Source organism: Psittacula echo (genome assembly GCF_963264785.1).
Source record: "Psittacula echo genome assembly, chromosome: 3".
Lineage (NCBI taxonomy): Eukaryota > Metazoa > Chordata > Aves > Psittaciformes > Psittacidae > Psittacula > Psittacula echo.
In genome coordinates, this window is record NC_137736.1 from 41,181,675 (window position 1) to 41,194,684 (window position 13,010).

Consider the following 13,010-nt stretch of genomic DNA (forward strand, 5'->3'; position numbering starts at 1 on the left):
TGCTATGAGGTCTCCACGCAGCCTTCTCTTCTCCAGGCTGAACAGCCCCAACTTTCTCAGCCTATCTTCATACGGGAGGTGCTCCAGTCCCCTGATCATCCTCGTGGCCCTCCTCTGGACTTGTTCCAACAGTTCCATGTCCTTTTGATGTTGAGGACACCAGAACGGTACACAATACTCCAAGTGAGGTCTCACGAGAGCAGAGTAGAGGGGCAGGATCACCTCCTTCGACCTGCTGGTCATGCTCCTTTTGATGCAGCCCAGGATACAGTTGGCTTTCTGGGCTGTGAGAGCACACTGAAGCCAGCTCATGTTCTTTTTCTCATCAACCAACACCCCAAGTCCTTCTCTGCAGGGCTGCTCTGAATCTCTTCTTTGCCCGACTTGTAGCTGTGCCTGGGATTGCTCCGACCCAGGTGGAGGACCTTGCACTTGGCATGGTTAAACTTCATGAGGCTGGCATCAGCCCACCTCACAAGCATGTTGAGGTCCCTCTGGATGGCATCCCTTCCCTCCAGCGTATCAACTGAACCACACAGCTTGGTGTCATTGGCAAACTTGCTGAGGGCGCACTCAATCCCACTGTCCATGTCACCAACAAAGATGTTGAACAGGATCAGTCCCAGCACCGATCCCTGAGGGACACCACTCGTTACCAGTCTCCAGCCAGACATCGAGCCATCGACCACAACTCTGCGTGCGGCCATCCAGGCAGTTCTTTATCCACCAAGTGGTCCACCCATCAAATTGATGTCTCTCCAATTTAGAGACAAAGATGTCGTCTGGGACAGTGTCGAACGCTTTGCACAAGTCCAGGTAGATGACATCAACTGCTCTGCTCCTGTCTGTCAGTTCATTAGCCCCATCATAGAAGACCACCAAATTGGTCAAGCAGGATTTCCCCTTAGTGAAGCCATGCTGGCTGTCACCAACCACCTCCTTGTTTTTCATGTGCCTTAGCATGCCTTCCAGGAGAATCTGCTCCAAGAGTTTGCCAGGCACAGAGGTGAGACTGACTGGTCTGTAATTCCCCGGGTCATCCATTTTTCCTTTCTTGAAAATGGGGGTTATATTTCCCTTTTCCAGTCATCGAGAACTTCACCTGACTGCCATGATTTTTCAAATATGATGGCCAGTGGCTTAGCAACTTCATTCACCAGCTCCTTCAGGACCTGCGGATGGATTTCATCAGGTCCCATGGACTTGTGTACGTTTAGGTTTTTAAGATGGTCTCGAACCAGATCCTCTCCTACAGTGGGCCTAGGGTCTTCATTCTCACAGTCCCTGGGTCCGCCTTCCAAGACTTGGGTGGTGCAGTCAGAGATTTTGCCAGTGAAGACCGAGGCAAAGAAGTCATTAAGAACTTCAGCCTTCTCCAAATCCAGGGTAGCCAGAGCATTCAAATTACAGTGTACACAGGTAATTTGAAATAAGGAAGACCAGGTTTTTAATACTAAGCTTTTGATAAGAGTACTTCACTTTTTGTATTTGTTGCCAATTTAACTAACTGTCCAGATTTATTGTGATACTATATAGTATTCTGAAATAAAAAAGATATGGCTTGATTTTATTTTTGGAAATATGTGTGTGTCAGGAGAAAAGCATGAAATGTACAGATTATGAGATACTTCTTCTAAAAACCAAAAAAATGGGGAAGTACATTTAAAAAAAGAGAAATTGTGTTATGAAATGGTATGAGTGTATGTGTGATAAAACACTAAGAGGGGATAGATTTGACAACTTCCTACTGTGAATAGTTATTCAATGTACATGTTTCACAGCACATGTTCTTGCTGAGGAAAAGGCATCTCTTTCCATTACCACCCTGAAATCTAAGAATTTTGTGCAACAGGTAGTTCATATTATAATTCTTTCATTTAGCAACAGATTTATCAGCTTTTAAATGGGGAAATATTAGACCTATACAGACATTAAAAGTTGACTTTTTCACCACAAACTTTATCCTTTCTTACTTATTGTTTTGGCTTTTTGTATCAAATTTGTGATACTTAAGCTAGCTTAGATAAAATCTCCAAATGCGTACATGAAAAGAAAGAAATTTGGTGACAGAGTATTCTTCAGTCAAGCAAACAGAAATGAAATATGGCAGCTGGAAGCTGAAGCTAGCAACATTCAGACTTGAAATTAAGTACACATTTTCAAGTAAGGGCATTCATACCTAGAATGTTATACATGAATATGTACTTTGAAAATGGAATTTTAAAAAAACAAAATTGCTTATTTAACATCAATAAATAAATACAATATTTATAATACAGTTGCATTCTGTAGTATTCCAAACATTCCTAACTACTTAACTGTTGGGATGACCATAGATAAAGTAAAATAGTTGGATAAGGACTCCAGTACTGTACCAAAGATGTTCCTCCTCAGAATTGCTCCAAATACAATGCTAGTTATTGCTGTGCAAGAAATAGGTATCCAGTATTTGCAAATGACAGTTGGAACAGGAATGGCTGACCAAGGACAATTTACTCATGATTCGGTGTAGCTAACATTGCACTCAAAATATCAAATAAAACCAATTCAATTAGGAACACACCAAGTAGGGAAGTTGTGTGCTCCCCTCCTACAAAGTCATTCTTCTAAAGAGAATTACAACAAGTTTCCATTGGAGATTATCTGTGATGCTCAGTTAGCTGGGTCTTGCTCTCAATATAAATCGTTTCCCCTTTCACACTTCATCCCCAGCACTCCCATTTTCAGGCAGCAAGAAAACACCCGCAGAGATCTTAGTGCCCAAGCATCCCACGAGAAAATGCAGAGCTTTATTTACTAGGTCATTTTCTTTGTGTCTTTGTGTACTTTTTTGGTTTGAAAGTAGAAGTACTTTTGTGTCTATATGGCTACTTACAGAGTACATGTGTGCTCATGTATGTACATGTTTAAATTATTATTATTTTTATTTTTATACTTTTTAAAGAGCTTGATTCAACCACTCTTTTTTTGCGAATGAATCTGTCTTTGTGGATCTGCAGCATGTAAACGTCTTGGAGAAGGGCAACCAACGTACAAAGGCTGCATTGAGTGTGTGGGCAGGCAGGAATGCTAGTACCAGGCAGCTCTCTAAAGAATGTTATTTTGGCAGAAACAGCCGTGCTAAAAATGAGGGGGAAAAATGAATTTGAAATGTAGAACTGGCCTGCAGTAACAAAGTGATAAGAAAAGTTGGCTGTTCAACATGAGCATATTCTTTGCATTGAGTTGCATATTCCGGGTCCCTGCTATTCTCAGGCCCTCCTACAGCCGTGGCCCTGACCAGTGTTTTGATACAGCACAAAGTAGCTGTTTATTGCTACTGACTGCTGAGGCCTGTGCTCCAAAATGCATTCTGTCAACAGAATGTAAGTGAACTTGGCATTTCAAAGCTCAGCTGCTGCAGACGCGTAGATTTCTTGGAATTGCCATGCAGCAGAACCGGTGTTGCAGTCCCCAGCTCAAACTGAAAATGTTGCATAGGAAGACATATCATGTGAAGGTCAGATATACCTGAGATCCTGAGGGTTTTCTATTCGTTTGTTTGGGGGTTTTCTTCCCTCGTCAGCACAGTAAACATATCTTGTCCTTGCTTTGTTGCCTGTTAGGCTAGACTTCCAACTTTCTAAATTTTGTTCAGTATACTCCGTATGGAGAAAAGATCATTATTCAGTACAGATGGCCTTCATGTGAAAGGGCAACATGTATACCATAAAAGCACTAATCAAAATCTGTGCTAATTCGATGTTGCACTGAGGATTTTTCCACTTTTTTGAGAGGTGATAGTTTCTATGGTTTTGAAAGAGCTCACATGTATTGTTTTCTATTGCTTCCATAGGAACTACAGACGGAAATCGATGCTCATACTGACATCTTTCACAACCTGGATGAAAATGGGCAGAAAATTCTGAGGTCCCTGGAAGGCTCTGAGGATGCAGCCCTGTTACAGAGACGCCTGGATAACATGAATCTCAGATGGAGTGATCTTAGGAAGAAATCCCTAAATATTAGGTAGGATCTGAACATAAACAAAAGCCTACACTTGCTGTGTAGGATGAAATGCTGTGTTTTGACAGTAAAAAGGTTTAATTTTGCTTCTGATAGCACTATTTTTGTCCATTTTTAAATTTTTTGCGCTATTCTGAATATTGGCGTAGCATTGTAAGAATGATTAGGTCTTTTTGGTGTGAAAATGATAGTAGAGGATTAGGATTTCAGGCATATGATGAGGTTTTGTAATTACAGAAGGAGTGATTAAGATGTTTAAACAATAACTGTAACCCTTCTAAATGCAGCCTTTTTCTAGATCTGCGTATGACTTATCAACAAGACATGAAAGAAAGTGATTAAACAACCTGTATTTATGATAAGCTTTATTTCTAAGGCTGCTATTTCCATTGCAAAACTAAAAATAGCCTTGTAAGTGAGAAAATAAGTTATTTAAGCTGATAGCTGTTTTGTGGAGAGTGGATAAGTGCCAAATAAAATCCAGAGGTAATAGAAAGCCATAGGTAGTGTCATGAGAGAAAAAAATTCTGCTTCCAAGGAAAAATATAATAAATGATAATTTTACAAATTGCGAAAGGGAGGTACAGGCTTCAATGGGCTGAAGAATTTGTTTCAAAAGAAATTGTTCAGGAAGCTTCTTTTCAGAAACACGACTTTTATAAGAGGCATCCCAGCTCTGTTGCGTTGTCTCGGGCATTTTTTCACTTGCTCACCTTCTGTGTGTTGGTAGTAATTCAGAGAGCAGCAAAAGGCAGATGTGCTTTTCAAAGTAATGTATGAAATATTATCTTTTTTTCATCTCAGGCCCTGAGGGAGGTCAGGCTGTGTAATGACAAAAACCATCTTCATAACATTAATCATTAAACATTAATCATAAATTAAAGGTATGAGGTTGAAAAGATATTAGTAGCTAAAGAGACACATTCCTCCTTTTTTTTTTTTTTTTCTGAGGAACTAAAGAAGAGGGATATAAACCTGCAAAGTCTCTCAGAGAATTCTTTTTTCATATGCCTTTTACCCATGAACTTGCCAAAATGAAGCAATGTTTGAGATAAGAAAAACAGTCAGTTGGCCAAATAGCAATAATTAAATAAGTGGTACTTTCTGTCTTTCAGTTTTTTTGCAGTTTCATGTATCACTGCCATTAGTCAAGTAAGAAATAATAACTAGCTATATCACAGTGACTTCTTGAATTAAACATTCAAAATAACAGACGTCTCAAAAATATTTGCTTCCTACAAAAGGCTGAAGGTGTTCAGCAACTTATTGATTATGATAAGAGACAATTCTTAACTTCTATGACATTCAGTTTAAATGTTGCTGGCCACCAGACTGAATGAACAGGCTATTCTCAGCCTAGCTGCTTGGAGCTATTTCTTTCCATCACATGGTGTTGTATGGATTTCACAATACTTACACAAAAGAGATATAAGAGCAGACATTTTAAATGTTCCCCAGGCATCAGTTTCACAAGTTTCTTTATGTAGCTTAATTTCTAGACTGCTGAAACAGAAGACCCATGCCATTGCTCAAATTAGGTGGGCATTTTTTTCTAAGTCTGGTAAATATCAAGAAAAGCCAAATTCTTTTCCATTATTACATCTCTTCTGTTTGGATAACTTAGCATAGTTTAGCCTAATAAACATTTTTTCTTATAAATAACTCATTTAAAAGAAAAATTTTTCTATTATCTGCTTTGTCTGCACGTGCTTGAACACAGTTATGAATATATGAGTGCACTCATATGAGTTTAGAGTGTATGCATAGAATGTATACTAGCATGCACATACGTAAACTTATATTCCCAAAGCTGAAGGAAGGGCAGAACAAGATGGGTTCCAGGAAAACACTCACCAAATTGGGAATCAGCAAAGCAGAGTAGCAGTAACAAAACCACTTTGGGTCACTTTTTGCACTTTCACCATGTAAAGCCATACCTGGGGAAGCAGGGAAGAAGTGAATACTCCAGTGTTTCCAATTGCTGCCTTTCTCTGGAGAAGGTAGAAGCTTACTTTTACTGAATAAACATGGGAGACAGGAATTAACCTGCCTCAGAAACTTGGCTGCTTGACTGTGTCCACTCAGAAGACCTGTGGTACTTGCTCTGGTTGTCACCTCCTGCAGCTCCTCATGCCACATCTCTACCTCTCTTCCCCCCTTGCTACTTTCAGAGGCATCCTGAAGCTTCCCCAGCCTTCATTGCCTGCAGGTCTGGCCTCCGCAAGCAATGTGTGATGTGAGGCAGTTTTGCCCCAGCTCACAGCTGCCCTGTGAGAACAGAGATCAAAAAACAGCGCGGTCTATGTGTGTCCCTCCCACATAGCCTTTAAGTTTAAAAAAGAAGAAAATTTTCCATCAGCTCACATACCAGAGAAGCTGAGCTTTCTGTTAGCCTACAGCTAATATGTCCCTTTCCTTTCTCTTTCCTTGCCACTCCAATTTCCTGGTATAAGAGGTTAGAAAAAAGACAGGATCTGTAGAGCATTTCAAACAAATACAGTTGACTTCACCCTCAACTACTCCTCATTTCCATATCTACACTACGTAATAAGGTCTGCAAAACACTGAGTCCATATTTATCGTATTTCTTTATAGACCACTCTGTATGAGGTATAGGAGTAGAATTTTCACTGTCAGAAAATATGTGATTTTGTATGCAGTCACGGAAAAAGAAGAGAAATGTTATGCAAACAAAGCTGGAAGTTAAACAGAAAATATATGAAATAAAAGAAAATCTGTCTTTCGTAAATTTTATCACTTTACTGTTATACAGTACAGCTTTTTGATTCAAATACAGTTTGAATTGCTACATTACTGGAAGTGAATTAGGAATTTCTTCCCAAACAGCAATTAAAAATTAGCTTATTCGTAAGTCTAGAAAGACAAAATTTTCATGTGCTTTATCTATGGTATAAACAAATTGAAGATTTGACCAGTTCCGTGATGTTTCAGTTGCATATTTTCTCCCCACAGAAAACAGTTGCTGAAAATTAGTAGCTCAATACTTGATCCGAGTATTAAAAATACACATTTACACATACACAGAGGAAATATTTAGATGTCCTTATGTTGGAGACCTTGTTTGCATGAAGTAGTATGCTGTCTTTTAATTTTTCCAATGATTCAATTAGTTTTATTCACACCTCTGTTCAAATGGCACAGACATTTTGGTAGTGTAAAGGGATTCTATTGGCTTTAACAATTCCCTCATGACTTTTTTGGGAAAAGATGAAATTGGTTCTCTTACCTAGAAGGTGAGCATTAATCTTGTGTGAGATTGAATGGTTGATGTAGTGGTTTAGAAAAATGCTTGCTCTTCTCTGAGTTGAAATGTTAATCTCCTAGTAATCCTAAGTGATGATTAAGTTACTTCTGTGCTAGTCCTGCATAATATTTGTGCACCTTTAGTGAGACTGACAATTCAGCACTGCTGAAGAAGAAAACTAAATTAAAAAGAACAAACAAACAACAAACAAACAAGAAGCAGAGACATGGGAAAAGAACAGATGTTTCAGGCCAGGACTGTGGAACCAAATTTAAATCTGTGTTGCCAGAAACAAATTCAAAGCTACAGAAGCTATTTAAAAATCATTAAGTTAATGAAATACTAAGATCTTTCTCAGTAAATAAGCTTATACTATTAGGTTTTTATTATCACTGTATTTGAATATATCTTATATTTAATACATGCTTTCAGATCCCATTTGGAAGCCAGTACAGACCAGTGGAAGCGTTTACATCTCTCTCTTCAGGAACTTTTGGCATGGCTGCAATTGAAGGAGGATGAATTAAAGCAGCAAGCACCCATTGGTGGAGATCTTCCCACTGTGCAGAAACAGAATGATATTCACAGGGTATGATTTTTTTAAATGATCTTTCACTCACTGCTTTTTGTTTTGCAGGTTAGTGTTGCATGAAACAGTCCTCATTGGGAAAAGCAAGATACCCTTCAAAACATATTTTAGAAACAATGAAAACTGAACTTGCTTAAGAGTAGTAGCGATGATTTTCAAACACAGTTTAGAAAATCAGCCTTTTGGAGAAGGGAGTGTTTGCTACCAGCTGTTTGGCATTTTCATAGACCTATCACAAAAGAGCTAGTTTTCATGGCCAGAACAATTAACAACTTAATGTTATTTGAGAGTTAAATAATTAGTTCTGATAATTTTTCTAGATCAGGCATTTAAACTTAATGTTTAATTTAGTTTTGAATTAGTTATGAAACCCTATTTTTATATTGGTTTTGGGAACTTCTGTGAAAAGAATAGTTGATACCAGCTCTAATGCGCAACTGTGTGCACCCTGAACCAACTGTGATAACTGACTGTAATTGTCTATGGATCAAACTAGTTTCATCAGGAAATTCTTATGGAAAGGCAATAGCAGAGCATCATATGGGGACTGTTCTGGACTAAGGTATGTAGTAAAAAGAAACCTAAATCCAACACTTGTATGGGAAGTTGTGGCACTTTTTTTAAACCCACCAAATGAAAAACCCCCAAAATAACACAATACTGCTGAAAAATTCTTCATACAAAGATTCACACAGGTTTTTTTGTAGTAAAGTTATAATTTAGGTGTGTTTCATGTGTTCAGTCAAGTTCACATCTGTCTGATGTGAACTTATTGTCTGCTTTCAGGTAAATAGCTTTTAACTATTAACTAATAGCAGGGCAACTAAGATGATTAAGGGAGTGGAGCATCTCCCTTATGAGGAAAGGCTGAGGGAGCTGGGTCTCTATAGTTTGGAGAAGAGGAGACTGAGGGGTGACCTTATTAGTGTATATAAATGTATAAAGGGGGAGTGTCACGAGGATGGAGCCAGGCTCTTCTCAGTGGCAAACAATGATAAGACAAGGGGTAATGGGTACAAACTGGAACACAAGAGGTTCCACTTAAACTTGAGAAGAAACTTCTTCTCAGTGAGGGTGACAGAACACTGGAACAGGCTGCCCAGGGGGTTGTGGAGTCTCCTTCTCTGGAGACATTCAAAACCCGCCTGGACACATTCCTGTGTAACCTTATCTAGGGGTTCCTGCTCTGGCAGGGGGATTGGACTAGATGATCTTTTGAGGTCCCTTCCAATCTCTAACATACTGTGATACTGTGATACTGTGTAATTTGCTATGCCATTTCAGTCTATTCGTGTCTGAATGTGAAATCACAGTTCTAGTACCTCAGTGGCTGCTTTTTAGTGGTGCCATAAGGAAACCCATTGGGAATCTAGTGTCCTGCAAAAATAAAGGAGAAAAATTGCTGAATAAAACAGTAAGTGGGGAGAAACTGTTCTGTGAAGGAACAGGGAACCATGCGAAAGGTAACTGGGAAAGCACACCCAGCTTCAGCAAGTAGCAGACTGATGGGATTTAGTGGCAGTATGGTTTTTCGGGGGCCTGTCTTTTACCTAATGGCTGAGAAAGCCAAAGAGAAATATGAACAAAAAACATTTTGCTGTCAGTGCACAATGCTTTTTCAAGATAATAGATTAGATATAAGGAAGAAGTTTTTTACTGTGAGGGTGATGAGGCACTGGAATGAGTTGCCCAAGGAAGTTGTGAATGCTCAATCCCTGGTGGAGCTCAAGGCTGGGTTGGACAGAGCCTTGGGTGACATGGTTTAGTGTGATGTGTCTCTACCCGTAGCAGAGGAGTTGGAGCTAGATGATCTTAAGGTCTTTTCTAACCCTAACTATTCTATGATTCTATGATAATATAATGCTTTGCTGCAAGGGACAGCTTGCTCGCGTTTGCTAGGTCTTCCTTTTGGAGAAGTGATGTGTTGGATGTGTCAGATGTGTCTTTCTCACAAAACTTTACTTGGGAATTCAGGCATTTATCACAGAAACAGGCCAAGAGATCCATGACTTATGGAGCACCCCCATACCTTTTTACCTTTCCCTCTGTGAAAGTTAAGATATATAAAATGCCTAAGGTCTCTGTCCTAGCCAGCTGTCTTTAGCAACTTCTATAAAGGAGTTTTAACCCCATCAGGATGAAAGAAACAATATAGGTGTTGCTTTAAAACGGCATGACATTAACTCAAACCCCTTATCCAAAGACAGTTCTTGAGCCAAAGCAAGACTTAGAGAAAGATTTGTGTAAGATTGTTACAACAAAACTTTTGTCATCTGAACAATATTTGAGTGTCTGAAAACATTATCTTTCCTCTTAGATCAAAGAAAGTTTTTTTTAATCTAGATTCTTTCTCATAAAATGTTAATGCTGTTCTATAAGCTATAAATATTGTTCTATATATTTATATATATAAATATATATATATATTTTGTTCTATAAGCTATTTGAAAGTTTCCCAGAATTCATCATAAAGATGTCAAGCCTTCAGTAATGAACTAAGTGATCTCTCTGTCACTCACCAATCAATGGAATTGCTTAAAACTTTTAGGGATGAGAAGTGTTGGGTAAAAGGTACCATGAATATATGCAAAGTGACTTTAAAAAATAGATCTTCTTCTAACTTTTTGATCATCTTCTCTGTCACATGCTGATACATACAGACACAAATCTATAGTTTCGTCAAAGCTAGAACATTTTAGTTCCTTTTAGAAATATGGCTTCTTTTCTTTTCCTGTTCTGTAGCACTTCACTAGTTTATTGTAAGGCCTTTCTAGTTGTAGCTATTCTGATTCCCTGTGAAAAAAAGAACAAAACATAATCCATGAAATTAGGTTACCCTGTCTGCTCTTCAAATATCTCTTGCACAGAAGGAAGGAAAAACAACCAGTGCAAAACTCTGTCGATTTCAGGTTGTCTTTGTGAAAATCTGTGTTTGCAACTTGGAGGTTTTAAACTGGTTTTAGGGTGGTTTTTTATCCCTGGACACTGTGGACTTTCTCTTAAAGTTTCTTTTATAGAAACAGACATACAAAGGTTGTATCTGAATAAGCAGCGTAGCTTATTTCTGAACATAAGAAAAAATGCTTCTAAAAAGGCTTGTAGCACATGTGCTGAACTATCTACTTTAAAACTAGAATACAGCACTGAAAATCTGTGGTTTTTTCAGGAGTTTTGGACCCCTGCTTAAGAACAGAACTTAGCTCTCAGTGTTGGATGTGAAAATGAAGAGTAGTTGAATTTTGTTCTTGAGAAAAAGAATCACCTGACTGTTCATTTTATTCTCCTGAGTGTCTGTTCTGAAAATCAGTCTTCAGTAAGCAATTTAAGTCTCTACCTGATCTGACCAATTTTTTAAATGACCCAAACTTCCAGCTTTGGTCTTATATATCAGTACAACATCTTTCCTTCTGTGAAGAATTGTTTTTGCCGGGTAAAGCCAGAAGTGAACCCAGGTAAATTCTACATTAGAGAAAAGAAAAAACCTCAGCAGGGGAACATTTTAACTGACTGCTCTTGAAAAATGGCATGATGAATGCAAATCTGATTTTATGCCTGAATCCTTTTTCTAAAGTGATGTTACAAACTGATTTTATTATAGTTTTCCCCTTAAAAATGCATTTTAAAGAAAAATACCAAATATGCTTAGCCTCTCTGTAGTTTAAAAGGCCAACTGGAATGCCTCAGACTTTCATTGCAGAGATGGAAAGAAGTTGGTTCTTATCATTGGAATACTTCTATTTGCCAAGATTGGCTTTAAAAATTTTAAGAGTAAGATTTAGATGAAGATTTCAAATGCTTGAATCTATGCCAGAGGAGAGCTTGAACTGAACTGAGAGAAGAGATATCAGTGCAGTCAAAATCATTCTTATGTTATAAATGTGAGGTGCATTTTAGTCAAGGCAATTTAGAATTTTTCCCAAATACACCCACATAACTGCTTTTTGTTTGAACTTACATGTAGTGCGGGTCATTTTGTCAATTTTCGGCATCTGAAGAAATTGTGTCTGTGCCAAATCTTAGAATATATTTGTATGTGTAGTGGTGTCAGTCAATGATAAAAATGCTGCTGTTCATCGAAACATTATTTAATTATCTTGCAGGTTTTGTTGCTTTACTAAACGTAATAATAATGTTTTATTGAAATTTTATCAATAACTCTGTACATGTTACAGTTAATCTAAGTTAAGTAACTTAGGCATCATGCAAATAGCCTGCTTTTACTTTCATTCTTTGAAGAGCTACCATGTCTTCTGTGTATGATTGTATTAACAGCATAAACAGCATAAACAGCATTTATGATTATAGATTCGTAAATGAATGAATATAGATTCATAAATATATAATTCCCTGGAAACCCTTTCACATCTATAACAATAGCGCCTGAGCAGTACAATTCCTGCTTCAACTTTTTCTGGTGGCACTATGGAATGTAAAACTGAAGTAAAACCCAATTTTTAAAAAGCATTCTGGTTTTGAAACATCTTGTGTTAATTTAATTGCACTCTTTCTCTTTAAAATTTATTAAAAGCAAAAAATATCAGCTTTTCTAATAACAGAGATTAAGGTAAGCTTTACTAATGCACCTCTCATTGCATTTTCATCATTCGATTTAAACAATCTGTGTTTCTCCGTCTAAAGAGATTTAGGGACACCCATGAGGAGGCAGTGGAGGTCTGAGATAAGCTAATCAATATATGCATTATTAAAATGGTGGGAAGAATGCCATTACTGCTGCAGAGTTGATGACAAATAGAGATGCTTAAATAAAGTAGTTTACTTTTTTTTTTTGTCAGGTCATACATTATGCACATTCGATTTCCTCTACAGTCACTACGAAGTGTGGAAGAAGTTAAGGAATTCAATGAAATTAGCCTGAAATCATTAGCTGTAAATTAGACATTTATTTAGGCTAATTCTGCTTTCAGTGATATTCTGCTTAATATAAAGATGCATTTTTCAGGGCTCCAGATAGATTATTTTTTTATTATTATTTTTTTTTCCCCAAAAGAAGAGAAGATGTCATTTATTGCTATTTATGATTTTTATTAGTAGTGTGTACATATTTCACAACAAAACTTTAATCAGAAAACCTGGCTTCGTACAGTAAGAACCTTTTTGGAATGGGATAGTATGAAACGAGCATTCATTATT

General features: G+C 37.7%; 1 protein-coding gene across 1 annotated transcript in view; it reads left to right on the forward strand.

Moving 5' to 3' along the window:
* Positions 1-13,010, forward strand: part of DMD (dystrophin) — a gene marked incomplete at both ends in the record, with an annotated part of 1,114,107 nt that overhangs the window by 906,704 nt on the left and 194,393 nt on the right. Inside the window, 2 exons of the mRNA XM_080612996.1 lie at positions 3,836-4,008; positions 7,703-7,859. Coding sequence (XP_080469122.1) covers positions 3,836-4,008; positions 7,703-7,859 — 330 coding nt within the window. The remainder of the gene's footprint in view (positions 1-3,835; positions 4,009-7,702; positions 7,860-13,010) is intronic.